Source organism: Diabrotica virgifera, chromosome 8, assembly GCF_917563875.1.
Source record: "Diabrotica virgifera virgifera chromosome 8, PGI_DIABVI_V3a".
Taxonomy (NCBI): Eukaryota; Metazoa; Arthropoda; class Insecta; order Coleoptera; family Chrysomelidae; genus Diabrotica; species Diabrotica virgifera.
The window spans coordinates 69,494,395-69,510,890 of NC_065450.1; the positions used below are offsets into that span (position 1 = coordinate 69,494,395).

Genomic DNA, 16,496 nt, shown 5'->3' on the forward strand with positions numbered 1-16,496 from the left:
AAAAGAGGTCCTTATAACAAATCCACAGGGTGCCAGGCGATACTGGGGTTGGAAAATTGTTTAAAACTGTGAAAACTGGCATTATAGATAGCAGTCCGTGCGTGAAGGATTTAAAGTGTGCGTGAAGTAACAATGTATTTTAAATGGGATTTACTTTTTCGCACTGTTTTTGGGCACACTTTCATATAATTAAATATCCTTAACTTTCGCGTTGTCATGATGACGACATGTGAGCAATAAATTACACAAAAGTTTTAACAGTTTTGTGGTTTGAAAGAAGTTAGAATTTTTAAATGTCAAAGTTCTAAAAATTGTAGAATAGAAATTAATTCCAGTGACGAAGAGTTACAGTTTTTTATTTGTTTATCGTAGATAAAATATTGTATGAAACTGTGCGTGGAGTACTTTTTGCGAACTTACGCGATGTATACGCGAGTATACCGCATGCGTTCGCAAAACTGTTTCACTTTTGCTTACTTCACGAACTGTTTCATAAATAACTATTTTTTAAACAAATTCAAAAAATCAATTTTTTCACACTGGACAATTTTTTTTTTGGATTCTTTGGGTCATTCTGAGCAAAAAAGGTCTTTTGTGATTTTTCTCTAAAATTGATTGTTGTCGAGTTATACGCGATTTAAAATTTTACAAACGCGTAAATGGCCATTTTCTATCTATCTATAAGCGAGGTTCCTACAGCCTCTGCCGCTTCTGCATTTCGACCGCCATCGTTTTCTGTCCATCCATTCGTCTTATTTGATGGCTCTATCCTTCATGATTTGCCGTACATTTTCTTCCCAGGCAACTGAAGGTCTTCCCCTTCTTCTTCTTTGGTGTGGTATGTAATTCAAAGCTTTCTTTGGCCATCTATCTTCATTCATTCGTTTCACCTGACCATACCACACTACTTGTCTAGTTTCAATTCTATCTACACTGGAATATACAGTATGTGTCCTCCTTCTAATATCTTCATTCCTGATGTGATCTTTTTTAGATATACCACACGCTCTCCTTAGATAATCCATTTCGACTACTTCTATTCTTTTTTTATCTTTTTTTGTCATCTGCCAAATTTCTGCCCCATAAGTCATAATAGGCTCTACCAAGGTACGATAGATTGTCAATTTCGTTTTTTGTCTTATATCTTTAGACCACAGCAGAGAGCTTAGAATGTTTACCGCTTTTTGCCCTGCTGCGTTCTCTTTTCGATGTCTCTTTTGGTAGTGCCTTCTTTAGATATTATAGATCCGAGATATTTATATTCATTACATCTTTTTGTGGTTCTAATTTCTAACTCTGGATCTTCTTCATCATCCCCTATTTTAAGATACTCTGTCTTTGACATATTCATATTGAGGCCCCATTTTTCATATTCTTTCTTTAGTTTTCTAAACATGTAGTCCATGTCTTCCTCATCATTCGCTACGACTACCTGATCATCTGCAAAAAACAAAGGTGTTAGACATTTACCACTGCCTATGTCTATTCCCATTCCGGATACTTGTTTCCTTCATTGCTCTAGCGATGATTGAATATATATTTTAAATAAAGTCGGAGACAGACAACATCCTTGTTTAAGCCCCTTTGATATAGGGAAAGATTCAGATATAAAATGGCCATTTTCAAGGCTTAATAACTCGGTTAAAAATTATTATAATGAAAGTCAGAAAGTGACCAAATCAAAGTTTAAAGACCCCTTACAAGATCATGAAGAAATTTTTGTCATTATTTTATAACTAAGCTGTTATTTTTAATTATTAGCAATGAGCGCTAAGCGCGTATTGAGGCGGCCGTGAATGTAAGTGCAAATGAGATGCACCATTGACGGCACTCACCATTGATGGTCGCCTAATACGTGCATGGCGCTCATTATTATTACTTAAAAATAACAGCTTAGTAATCAAATAATGACAAAAATTTCTTCAGGACCTTGTAAGAGGGAACTTTGATTTGGTCACTTTCTGACTTTCATAATAATAATTTTTAACTGAGTTATTAAGCATTGAAAATGGCCATTTTCTCGTTTTTCAAATTTTAAATCACCTGAGGGACCGCAGACGTTCGGATACAATTAGCGTCTCTTTGCAAAGACAATGACGTCGACTTTGCTAAGTAACAAGACACTTAACAACTCAACACTTAAGACACTCAACACTCATACTACACATTACACTAGGTATCTGATTGGAAAAATCCACTGTACCATATCATGCCAACGGCCATTAGTTGTCCAGGCATTAAGCTAAATAAAAAAAAATTAAATCGCGTATAACTCGACAACAATCAATTTTAGAGAAGAATCACAACAGACCTTTTTTGCTTTGAATGACCAATATAATCTAAAAAAAATGTCCGGAGTAAAAAAATTGTTATAAAAAAATTAGTTAAACAATTTTCAGACCGCGGTACCTGTTTTTGAGTTTGTGAGTAAGTTTGTGAGACCTGTTTTTGAGTAAGTTTGTGCAAAAAAAAACGAATCGGAATAATTTACCTGACGGAGGCGGGCATACAGCCTGGACTTATTATAGGTTAAAAACTGGTTATATAAAGCCAAACTTATATTACATCTTTTTATTTATAAAAAATATGTTTTTTTGGAAAACAAACTAAATTTTTAACAAACAAAATTTTTAAACAAAATTTTTAACAAATATATAAGGAGTTGCCCTTGATTTTTTACAATTATTAATAGTCGAGGCATTGAAGCACAAAAAAAGGCCTTACTGTCGATTTTTGGCGCAGTAAGACGGATTTTAATGCAGTTTGGTGCGTTGGATTCGTGAGAATGTCAGGAAAATTTGTGAACTAATATAATGAATAAGAAATCTGAAATTGCATTTGTGCATAAGAAAAATTCATTTCAAAAGTGCATTTTGAAATGGGCAATTATTATAAATTTGCAACTCGGTAAATTTTCTTACTCGGGGGGTTTTTGGGGTCGCTGAAAACGAATATGAGGTCGGCGAGAGTGTGCAAACTACTTGGTGCCTGCAGCGGGTGTAATAAACGTCTTCCTCTGGAGTATTGTGGTAATTTATCATATAATTGGCTTAAACTCATTACTCGGGGGTTTTTGGGGTCGCTGAAAATGAATATGAGGTCGGCGAGAGTGTGCAAACTACCTGGTGCCTGCAGCGGGTGTAATAAACGTCTCTTTCTGGAGTATTGTGATAATTTATCATATAAATGGCTTAAACTCATTACTCGGGGTTTTGGGAGGTTTTGCCAGACTCTCAAGCACATTTGGTTTACTGTATGTTGTACCCCTTAATGAAATTATTGACCACGGCTGCCAATTTCTTATGGCTATGTACAATGCCCCGATAACTTTCAGGAAATCGAATATTCCTGAGCCGTTTAAACTGAGTAATATCCAATTAGCTGAAACTTACCGATACAGAACGTACTTAATGACTATTGCCAAAAATAAAAAGATTGTCATTGGAAAAATTCTTTTATCTGTTGATGCATTTACCCAACATTTAAAAATGGTATATTTACTAACACAAATTTGGCTGCATGGAGAGAACAGTAACATGAACCCAGCCGATTGGGGATGGGAATTACAAAATAATGTATTAATTCCAGTTAGAATGACTCAGCCACCTGGTCCTCCAAACATTTTAAATTTAATATTCTGTAGTTGTAAGTCAGACTGCGGCAACTCATGCGGGAGCAGGAAGCATGGGTTAGTTTGTAATTTAGCCTGCAAAAATTGTGCAGGCTCTGATTGCACAAATATTGCATTGGACTCAAAAGAGGAAGGCAATAATGAAGAAAAAGATGATAATGATGAAGAAAATGAATTTTAAAGATAAATTATAATAAATTTTGTATAATGAACTTTTTTAACCATAAATATATTATAATACTAAAAATTTATGTTTATTTATAATAAAAATACCACCCTTTTCGATCACTATAGTTCTATAGTTACATTAGATTACCACAAACCCCCCCCCCCCGAGTAACGAATTTAAACTAATTATATGATAAATTACCATAATACTTCAGAGGAAGACGTTTATTACACCCGCTGCAGGCACCAGGTACTTTGCACACTCTTGCCGACCTCATATTCATTTTTAGCGACCCCAAAAACCCCCCGAGTTACAAGTTTGGGCCAACTATTTAACAAATTACCATAATACTCCAGAGAAAGACGTTTATTACACCCGCTGCAGGCACCAGGTAGTTTGCACACGCTCGCCGACCTCATATTCGTTTTCAGCGACCCCAAAAACCCCCGAGTAAGAAAATTTACCGAGTTGCAAATTTATAATAATTGCCTATTTCAAGATGCACTTTTGAAATGCATTTTTCTTATGCACAAATGCAATTTGATATTTCTTATTCATTACATTAGTTCACAAAAGGACCCCGCACAAACCTTATGGAAAATAGGTCCCAGTGGATTTCGTTCATACTTTGGGACCAGAAAATAGTCTTTGAAGCATCCTGATAAAAAGTTCTCATGGGCACAACTCAATCGTATGACGGATTTTCAAGATATAGAGGCCCAAACTCGGAAAATCATAGGATTTACAGGGTATTCCAGTTCCGTGAGTTACTGGTTATTTGGCAACATATAGAAGTTTGGATCAAGGAAAAGTACTAGTAGTCTAGGATTTTTTCCTGGCTATCCCGTTGGCGACCTTTACTTTGACCTTGACCTTCAACGGACGCCATCTTCTAGAGTTTCGAGGGTTTTAGGCATTAAATTGATATAAACAGATTACTCATGGGTTTTTGGGATCGCAAAACACGAATATGCCATCAGAATTGACCTCTGGATGACATAGTGGCCAGGGCCACTGCAAGGGACGTCATCTTCTAGAGTTTCGATGGTTTTCGGCATTTAATTGATGCAAATGAATTACTGGAGGGGTTTTTGAGGTCGCTAAACACGAATATGTCACCAGAACCGACTCCCGGAGCACCTGGTTTTCAAGGTCAATGAAAGGAGCACCTGGTGCCTAAGGCAGGTCTTCTTCTGGAGTTTCGACAGGTTTCGGCATTAAATTGATGCAGATAGGTATTACTCATTAGTTGTTGGTGTTTCTAAACACAAATACGCCATCAGAACAGACACCGGGTACCTGGTACCTAAGGCACGTCATCTTCTGGGGTTTCTAGCTAGCATCTGATTGATTCAAATCTAAAAATCCAATTCAAATAAGTCACAGATAGGAAACAACAATACGTTATCTAAAATTAAAAGAAAATTAAGGTTTGATATTGGGTAAATCAACGTTCGAAGGCCATCGAACGATCTATATTGGGAGTATCTCTGAAAGAGCATAAACAAAACGAGGACGTGCGAAGCAGGATGAAGGTGGAAGATGTATTTGGACGAATTGCTCAAATGGAATGGAACTGGGTAGGACACGTGGCACGGCAAAACAACGACAGGTGGACGAGAAACATTGTACATTGGAGACCACGCAAGTATAGTCGTAGTAGAGGAAGGCTATTACAAAAACGATGGTTAGATGACATCAAAGCAAAAATGGGGAGAAACTGGCACCAAATAGCACAAAACAGAGAAGAATAGAAAACTCATGGGGAGGTCTTTGTCCAAATATGACACTTATTAAAGCATTTGTTAAAAACACTTGGGTCGAATCTGATGGCGTATGGGCGTAAGCGACCCCAAAAAGCCATGAGTAATCCGTTTTCATCAATTTAATGCTGAAAACCCTCGAAACTCCAGAAGATGACGTGCCATAGTGCATGTTCGGTAGTATGCATGTATGTATGTTCGGCAACCCCAAAAACCTAAGAGTAATCCATATGATTCCTACGAAAGTCCAGATGATAACCTGTCTTAGGCACCAGGTGCTCCTGTGTCTGTGCTGATCACGTATTCGTGTTCAGCAACCCCAAAAATCTATAACTAATCCGTTTGCATTAATGTAGTACCAAAGACCCTCTGAGCTCCAGGAGTCACTTTCATTGATCTTGGAAATTAGGTGCTCCGGGAGTCGGTTCTGGTGGAATATTCGTGTATAGCGACCTCAAAAAACCCTCCAGTAATTCATTTGCATCAATTAAATGCCTAAAACCGTCGAAACTTTAGAAGATGACGACCCTTGCAGAGGCCCTGGCCACCACGTCATCCAGAGGGCAATTCTGATGGCATATTCGTTAGGGTGGGTCGAAAAACAATAATGTTTCATTTCTTAATCGCTATACCGCGAAAAACTTGACTTTGGGGTATATAAGTAAAATGCAAAGTAAAATAAAGTTATATATTGAACCCCAGCTAGCGCATCATACTTAAAGTTTAGTTTTTTTTTTTCAGAAATCAAGACAGTTTTTAATTATTTTTACAATCTTTAGCCAATAATATTTGAACGTGCTACAGTGAAAACTGTTTAGTTAATAGCTTAAAAAATAGGAAATAAATTTGAAACAGACAATATCTTTTAATTTGCGGTAGCGCAAAATACTAAAAAATTATTAAAATTCACATATTAGCACCTTAAAAGAAGGTGTGGTCTAGTATGTTGTGTTGGGTGTAAATAGCACAATCCATTTTTTGTTCTTTTACTTTACACCCCATTTAATTGGAATAGAATTATTATAGTGTGTTTATAGTTATAAAGGATATAAATAAAACAACTTATAATTTTGATAACATGTTTAATTGAAACAAAAAAGAAACCAAATTGTAGCCAAACAATGCCAACAAATTAAATGAAATTTTGACTTTAGGAAGAGTCTTTTACTCATTATTTCTGAGTGGGTACGTTGAAGTTGCGCTTGCTGTCAAACTTTGGCATCGAAGCTCTGGATGCTACGACAGATCTTATGAAACCATCTCGTTCCTAACCACTAGGTGGACTAGTTAATCGCAATCTTTTGAGTAAAGATGAATAGTATCTTCTAGACATAAGTTGTGCGATAAAGTCAGGCAACTGCCCTGTGGACTTATCTGTTCGAGAGCCGGGTCCATTTTCCCACTCTCGATGGTTGACTACAGCTAACAGAGTTTTGACGTCAGTCACCTTGACGTCAGTCGCCAGTGACTAACGTCATCGAGAGGATAGCCAGGTTGAAGTGGAGCTGGGCAGGTCACATAGCCAGAATGACAGATGGGCGATGGACGAAGAGGTTATTGGAATGGAGGCCAAGAGAAGCGTCGGTCGACCGCCTACAAGATGGACTGACGACTTAAGAAAGGTAAATAAAAACTGGAAGAGAGCGGCGCAGGATAGATGGGGTTGGAAACGAGGGGAGGAGGCCTATGTTCAGCAGTGGACTTTTGAGGCTGGATGATGAACAGAGTTTTGAAAATGTATGTAAGTGTGGAAACGTCTTCAGTTGAACATAAATTGTTAGTATCCTTCATTTTTAAATCATGCATGCCTGTATGGTTCAAAATAAAGTACAGCAAATACATAACAGATGGACCTGAATACGTTTTTGAGGCTATCAAATCAACCAGATTTCTACCAGAGAATTTGATTAAAGTAGTTGATCTTGTAATCGAAAGAAATGCATTTTTCTCACCCAGAAAATTTGCTACTGAGGATGATAGTGGATGAAGGGAAACACATAAGAGAATTAGGATTCCGAAGAATAATCAAAGCAAATATGTTAGCTACGGAAACAGCAACAATTAGGGTTTTTCGACCTCCAAAAATCACCTTTCATGCGACTGACTCTACTGAATTATTTGATTGGAACACCACTGAAATTACACCACCATCACTGTTACGGAGAGTCTCTGATGATGAAGTTTGGGTTAAAATCGCTGCTGGTGAAACACCCGAGGATTGGAACTTTGGAAAATTTTAAAGGTCATAGTCAAGCCGTGGAACGCTGCGTCAAGTAAGTCACTGAAGCATCTAAAAAAGTCGTCGGTGCTAAGTAATGAGATGGTTTCATAAGATCTGCCGTAGCATCCAGAGCTTCGATGCCAAAGTTTGACAGCAAGCGCAGCTTCAACGTACCCACTCAGAAATAGTGAGTAAAAGACTCTTTCTAAAGTCAAAATTTCATTTAATTTGTTGACATTGTTTTTCTATAATTTGGTTTATTTTTTTTTTCAATTAAACATGTTATTAAAATTATAAGTTGTTTTATTTATATCATTTATAACCTTAAACACACTATAATAATTATATTCCAATTAAATGGAGTGTAAAGTAAAAGAACAAAAAATGGATTGTGCTAATTACACCCAACACAACACACTAGACCACACCTTCTTTTAAGGTGCTAATATGTGAATTTTAACAATTTTTGAGTATTTTGCGCTACCGCAAATTAAAAGATATTGTCTGTTTCAAATTTATTTCTTATTTTTTAAACTATTAACTAAACAGTTTTCACTATAGCACGTTCAAATATTATTGGGTAAAGATTTTAAAAATAATTGAAAAATGTCTTGATTTCTGAAAAAAACTAAATTTTAAGTGTGATGCGCTAGCTGGGGGTTCAATATATAACTTTATTTGACTTTGCATTTTACTTATATACTCCAAAGGCAAGTTTTCCGCGGTATAGCGATTAAAAAATGAAACATTATTGTTTTTCGACCCACCCTAATATTCGTGTTTAGCGATCCCAAAAACCAATGAGTAATCTGTTTATATCAATTGAATGCCGAAAACCCTCGAAACTCTAGAAGATGACGTCCGTTGAAGGTCAAGGTCAAAGTAAAGGTCGCCATTGGATAGCCAGGAAAAAATCCTAGACTACTAGTACTTTTCCTTGATCCAAACTTCTACATGTTGCCAAATAACCAGTAACTCACGGAACTGGAATATCCGTAAATCTTATAATTTTCCGAGTTTGGGCCCCTATATCTTGAAAATCCTTCATACGATTGAGTTGTGCCCATGAGAACTTTTTATCAGGATGCTTCAAAGAGTATTTTCCCAAAGTATGAACGAAATCCACTGGGACCTATTTTCCATAAGGTTTGTGCGGGGTCCTGACATTCTCACGAATCAAACGCACCAATCCGCATTAAAATCCGTCTTACTGCAAAAAAATCGAAACTTCAATCCTTAAATGCCTCGACTATAAGGGCAACGTAAATACTACATTTACTCCACTATAAAGCGAAAAGCTATTTATAATAGATAAGTACTCGTAAGCTTCTTTTAGCTCCCGTCGATAACGGAAACGTCTCGTGTTATCTTCTTCTCTATAAATTGGTATAGTAGTTTTGAACTGCAATAAATACACGAGAAATAATCTGCAACTTGAACGTTAGGATCCATACAAGAAAGCAGAAGAGGATTAGCTTCGCTGCAATGTCTAAATACCATAACCTAAAAAATAATAACAGCATGGTTTTAGTTGTTTTAATCTACAAAGTAACTCTGATATTAATCGAGTCAGCGAAGTTTAGAAATTATTACCCGTGTTGAGCTGCCCCCCCCCCCGCACTTGCAAAAATTAAAAAACAAATAGCCCTGATTTATGAGCTATTTATGAGCTTTCATATTCAGCAAACTAAAAATTTTGAGCTCGTTCCACTGAGCAGGAATTTAATACCACTACTTAAAAATAGGAATATTGAATCGGTTTTTGCGGCAGAATTACGAGCTATTTATGAGCTCTTGAAATTATATAGTTTCGATTTTTGAGCTCATCCCCTTCACCACCAAACAACCCTTTAATTGATTTAACTTAAGAGAAAAATGCTGAGAAAACTTAAACTATATCGTATTGCGGATAGAATTCCTATAGCTTATATACTCTAAGAATAAACTATTAAATCACGTGCATTTCGATTATTGAGCTACAACCGCTTCGCAAGAAAACCACCCTATCTTCCCGGCTTAAGAGAAAGTTGTACTTAAAATGCATTAAATTAATTATTTGGCGACTACATATCATTTAATAATTTATAAGTTTCCAAATTACGCGCATTTAGATCAGTAAATTGCAATTTATTTTGTATAGTGCAGTCACTGAAGGTAAAAATCAACGATTACCTTCAATTTCGGTGAACTTCATCGATTTTAACGAAAATTGGTCAGTGGTTAGAGGATACGTCAAGAAACAAAGGTGACATGGTACCACCTTGCACCTTTACCCTGAGGGTGGATACCGCCCCTTCCCGGGGGGTGAAAATTATTTTATAAAAAATAACTGCACAAATCAATAAAAGAACAAATTAAGAGCAAAATTTATTATATAAAGTTATTAAAATAAGTCAATACTTTTTAAGTTATTAAAGATCAAAGATTTTAATTATTCGTGAAAAAAATGCATGTTTTGAAACGGTTTTTCCTAAATCACTGAAAAACTGTAAGTTTTTACAAAAAAGTTAATAGTAGTTTAATTGGTATAGATTATATTCTAAGAATAAACTCTTAAATCACGCGCCTTTCGATTATAGAGCTACAACCCCTTCGCAAGAAAACCATCCCATATTCCCGGCTTAAGACAGAGTTGTACTTTAAATGATTTAAATTAATTATTTGGCGACTACATATCGTTTAATAACTTATGAGCTCGCAAAATATACGCATCTCAATTATTGAATTGCCATTTTCTTTCTATAGTGCAGTCACTGAAGGTAAAAATCAACTATGACCTTCGATTTAGGTAAATCTCCATTCATTTTCACGAATTGACAATAACAACTTGCGGTTTTAGCCTGTGGTATATGTCACACCTTCTTGGGGGTGAAAATTACTTTATTAAAAATAACCCCACAAATCGAGAGAGGGACAAATTATAGGCAAAATTTGTTATATAATGTTTTTAAAATAAATCAATACAGATTTACCGAAATCGAAGGTCATAGTTGATTTTTACCTTCAGTGACTGCACTATAGAAAGAAAATGGCAATTCAATAATTGAGATGCGTATATTTTGCGAGCTCATAAGTTATTAAACGTTATGTAGTCGCCAATTAATTAATTTAAATTATTTTAAGTACAACTCTCTCTTAAGCCGGGAATATGGAATGGTTTTCTTGCGAAGGGGTTGTAGCTCTATAATCGAAAGGCGCGTGATTTAAGAGTTTATTCTTAGAATATAAGCTATACCAATTAAACTACTATTAAATTTTTTGTAAAAACTTACAGTTTTTCAGTGATTTACGAAAAAACCGCTTCAAAACATGCATTTTTTTCACGAATAATTAAAATTTTTGGTCTTTAATAACTTAAAAAGTATTGACTTTTTTAATAACTTTATATAATAAATTTTGCTCTTAATTTGTTCTTTTATTGATTTGTGCAGTTATTTTTTATAAAATAATTTTCACCCCCGGGAAGGGGCGGTATCCACCCTCAGGGTAAAGGCGCAAGGTGGTACCATGTCGCCTTTGTTTCTTGACGTATCCTCTAACCACTGACCAATTTTCGTGAAAATCGATGAATGTTCACCGAAATTGAAGGTAATCGTTGATTTTTACCTTCAGTGACTGCACTATACAAAATAAATTGCAATTTACTGATCTAAATGCTCGTAATTTGGAAGCTTATAAATTATTAAATGATATGTAGTCGCCAAATAATTAATTTAATGCATTTTAAGTACAACTTTCTCTTAAGCCGGGAAGATAGGGTGGTTTTCTTGCAAAGGGGTTGTAGCTCAATAATCGAAATGCACGTGATTTAATAGTTTATTCTTAGAGTATATAAGCTATAGGAATTATATACGCAATACGATATATTTTAAGTTTTCTCAGCATTTTTCTCTTAAGTTAAATCAATTAAAGGGTTGTTTGGGGGTGAAGGGGATGAGCTCAAAAATCGAAACTATATAATTTCAAGAGCTCATAAATAGCTCGTAATTCTGCCGCAAAAACCCATTCAATATTCCTATTTTTAAGTAGTGGGGGGGCTGACTCAGCCCCCCCCACTAAAGTATTAAATTCCTGCTCAGTGGAACGAGCTCAAAATTTTTAGTTTGCGGAATATGAAAGCTCATAAATAGCTTATAAATCAGGGCTATTTGTTTTTTAATTTTTGGAAGTGGGGGGGGGGGCAGCTCAACACGGGTGAAATTATTAATGCTTAAAGCTGTACATTTGATGATTTTTTTTGTTTCTATTCATAATTTCTATTTTAAGTAGTTCGATTTGAAATAGTTGTGGTAGGGAAGCCCAAGCGGAGATTTTTGCAGTTACTCGAGCGCGTCAGATTATTATATGGAGATAAACCTGGTGCCCTGCAGGTGTACCTCTACCATATATTGGTTCTTAACACAGGGGAGTTCGTTAAGGAGGGCCCGAAAAAAATTTATCCTTAAAAATACTCGAAATTGTCAGATTAAGATAAGGTAAGTTAAGCACATGAAAAACAGTGTATACATATTTCAAAAATCTGACGATTTGAGCGGGGGCGTAAGGAAGTGGGCGAGTTAAAAAGTTTCACAAAAAAAGCGACTAATTCGCGAAAAGAACGTTAGCTCGAAAAACTAAAAAATACGTGTTCAATATTTTTCAAAAATCTATCGAGTGATACCAAACATTACCCCCCATGGAGAGGGGTGGGATTAAATTTGAAATTTGACATTCAAATCCCGCGATATTTCGCAAAATAAACATTATATCGAAAAACTGCAAAATACACTTAATCAATATTTTTGAAAAATCTATCGAATGGTACCGAACACGACCCCCCACGGAGGTGGGGTGGGGGGTTACTTTAAAATATTAAACAGGAGCCCCAAATTTTTATTCCAGATTTGGATTCTTTACGTAAAAATAAGCAACTTTTATTCGAAAATTTTTTCAAACTATCGATAGATGGCGCTATAATCGGAAAAAATGATTGTTGGAAATGGAAAATTAAATTAAAAATGGAAAGTCCCCATTAAAATGGAAAACTTTGCATAACTTTTTTTGGTTTTAGGACCTACTCTTCACAACCCAATAGGTCCCCAAAGCGCTCGAGTGACTGCACATTTATCATACTTCGCTCCCCTACTATTGTTAAAGAAGTGAAAATAAGGATAGAACTATACTGTACTACATACTATAATATCGACTTTTCATCTGTTGTTTATTATAGGTGTATTAGGTCAGGAAATGAAGCTGAAAAAATGGCAAAATCTCGCAATTTTTTCGTCCAGCATCGATTTGTACAAAAATTTGGGATTAGGCTTATTTTACCATTTAGTTCATTTTTTATATTGAGCCAATGTACGCTTTTGGTTTTTCAAGGGTGAAAACTACCCCTAATTGTAAACAAATTATAAAATAATATTTTAAATTTTAATATGGTCAACATTTAGTTTTTATTAGTTAAACAATGATTTTTTTATGCTTAAACATGATATAATATCATATAATAATATTTCAACAGTTCGAACCACCCTTGTTGGAGCTATATATAAAAAATGTATTTATCCTAAAATAATGATTTTGGCTTGCATCGATTTGCATAAAAATTTGGGATTAGGGTCATCTTACCCTGTACTTCATATTCTATATCATGCTTAAGGGCGTTGATTTATTTTTAGGGGTGTAAACTACCCCTTATTGTCAAAAATTATATAAAAACATTGTAAACTTTAATATGGGTAAAATTTGGTTTTGATTGGTTAAATAATGATTGTTTTATGCTTTAGGATATAATATCATAATATTTCAACCCTTAAAAACCACCTTTAATAACATTGCAATTTTTATAACGATGGCTTAGTGTGAAAACCTCGTATCTCATTAAATTACAATTTTACAGGAGAGGCAAAAAACTGATTTTCTGCATAATATAATCTAAAAACAAAAACTACTGTTACGTATTTTAATTTGAGCACATCAAGACAAATATCTGATCTTGGCCCAGAGCTGAAAGTGTTAAATGTTGCTATTAAATTGAAAATACAAATATTAACTATGAAAAACACGTAAACATCCTTGCGGTATATAGAACCGTTGCCCAAGTAAGTATGATAACCTCGTATATCTTGATATACGTGTTTTTCATCTAAAATGAGGTTGTGTTTATGATTATTTACGAGGTTTTCATTTTTCATAGCTTATTGCACACCTCCAAATACTAGGTTGATACAGTACAAATCTTTTGATTTAAGGTTTATAAAATGTTTCTATATGCCGGACTACCTTTTGTTGTTCACAAAAAAACATTTCTTCAAGTCAAATTTCTTAAACAAACACTTCAAATTAAGTACCAAATTCTTGGTTATAAATATACGTGGTATTCACACTAAATCAAGAGAGCAATTGATATATGTGGTTTCTTTTTTCGGCTGTAGAAAATGGTCTGGTGTATTTGGATTTTTTCTAACAGTAGTAAATCGTGAGATACAAGGTTTTCAAACTAAAACCACCAAAATGTCATTTAAAAAAAATGAGACACGAGGTTTTCACACTAAGCCATCGATAAGTAATTTAATAGATCTATACAGAAAATAAGTAGAATTACGTATTACAAAACATACAAAAACATTTATTTACACAAAAATACGAATTTACAAATAATATAAATTAATAGTTTTTTAGTCATCTTCATCGTGATCGATGTCGGATTCTGTGGTATTACATATATACATTGAAAGTGCTCTATTACACTCAAAAGCGGGCTATTTGAAATTTCAAAAAAAAAAACATTCGTTTTATAAAACAAAGCTCCTTCAATTTTGGTGATAAAAAGTTTTTTCACAAATGATTTTGTAGACTTTTTGAAGAACTATAAAATACTATGTAAATTAAATTCCTTAAGATCCCTTAGTTTTTAAGTAGGGTGAGTTTAGAGGGCTCGAATAATGGGGTGTTTGCTCGTAAATAGAAGCTTTAAACAGCTATACCTCCCTAAATATTCACTGTAATGAAAATCTATGCACAGGAGATTTTTAGTTATTAAAAAGCTACAATTTACTATTTAATCATTTTTTTCATATCTCCAATATTTTCGGAGATATTTTGAAGAAAAGGGTGAAAAATACGAAATTGCAAAAAATAAATTTGAATTTAAACTCCAATTTTTCGAAAATTAGGATTTTTAAATAGGTCAAACTTCTTGAGTGTATTGATAATATAATATGACATATATAAAAAGAATTACAGAATGGTGAAGATCAATTTTAATTAGGAGGGTAGTTAGGGGGTTGTTTTCACTGATTTTTTCGTAGAAAAAAGTAGGTATTAACTTTATTTTGATCATAAGTCATTTAATTTTTATACTAGAAACTTGTTATTTATTTTTTTTAAAGTTCTAACCGTTTACTTGAAAAAAGTTTCTGTAAGTTTTTTTCTAAAAATGCATAGTTTTCCTGTTATTTGGCTTTGAATATTTCAAATTATGCATTTGACGAAAAAAGCTAACATTTAACATGCAGTATCTCGGTTTATATTGATCGTAAGAAAATTATAAAAAAAGAATTTTGTTTGCGTTTCTAAAAGACACAATTTTGATGTCTACAGTTTTTTTATTAAATGCATATTTTTCGAGTTATTCTTAAAAAACCCTCCAAAAAGTCGATTTTTTCGTCGAAAAACATTGTTACATTCAACCGCGAATAACTCGAAAAATATTAGTTTTTAGTATAGTATAGTTGATCCAAACGATGGCATAACCCATACATCCAAAGTGAAAGTTATCCTTCAACACCAAATTGTTCTATATGGTCCACACAATGTCCAGAAAAAAGTCACACCATTTTGAGCGTCGGGTTTGGGGGGGGGGGGGGGGAGAGGGGGGGAGAAATCGGTAACTTCGTAGTTTTTTAAGTTTTTCGCCAATATTTCTAAAACTATGCGGTTTAGCATGAACAACCTTCTATACAAAATTGTTCTACATTAAATTTGAAATAAAAAAGGCCCTATGCATAATCTTTCTAAAATGAATGGTTCCAAAGTTACGGAGGTAGTATAGTATAACTGGTCCAAAAAAAGGCCTAACCCAACCATCCAAAGTAAAAGTTTTCCTCCAACACCAAAATGTTCCATATGGTCCACATATTGTTCAGTAAAAAGTTACACCATTTTGAGCGTCCGGTTTGGGAGGGAGATGAGAGACCCAAGTAGCAATTTTTCGACGCATTGGTTGTCAGTACAAACAAATGCACTGTCTACAACGTTGCCCGAGAGCATTTTCAGTTGTTACGGCCAACGTCCCCTACCCCGACTGACATTACGATGTTACAACCTGTAGTTATACGGGCAACTAATTTATTACCATTGTGACAACTACATATCACACTTCAGTTTTTTCAACAATCGCAACGACTTAAAAATGTTATAATGCTAAACTAATTATTATATATTTTATTTTGATGGAAATTTTCGATTTATTTAACAACCTGTTTATTTGTTTTTTTTAATAGCTGGTTTCCATTCCATTGTTTTATCAGTAGATTTGAGATTTGATAACCATCTTTGTATCTGCTTTGGTAGACAGGGTTGCCAGGTCAGTTTTAACTCTTTCAGTAGTTTTGTTTTCACAAAATCAGTAAATTCTTTTTAGGCCATGTAAATATACAGTAATACAGTGATATGCACATCCGTCCTAAATGTCCCAAGAGGAATTCCACAAAATTTGGAAACCTAATT

At 34.5% G+C, this 16,496-nt stretch overlaps 1 protein-coding gene across 2 annotated transcripts in view; it reads right to left on the minus strand.

The window, feature by feature from the left end:
- Positions 1 to 2,556: 2,556 nt before the first annotated feature.
- The window catches only part of LOC126890474 (putative fatty acyl-CoA reductase CG5065), an 86,175-nt gene continuing 72,235 nt past the window's right edge, over positions 2,557 to 16,496 (minus strand). For both annotated transcript variants that reach the window (XM_050659444.1, XM_050659443.1), the window contains one exon: positions 2,557 to 9,287. In XM_050659444.1, the coding sequence (XP_050515401.1) occupies positions 9,161 to 9,287 (127 nt within the window). In that variant the 3' untranslated portion in view covers positions 2,557 to 9,160. The remainder of the gene's footprint in view (positions 9,288 to 16,496) is intronic.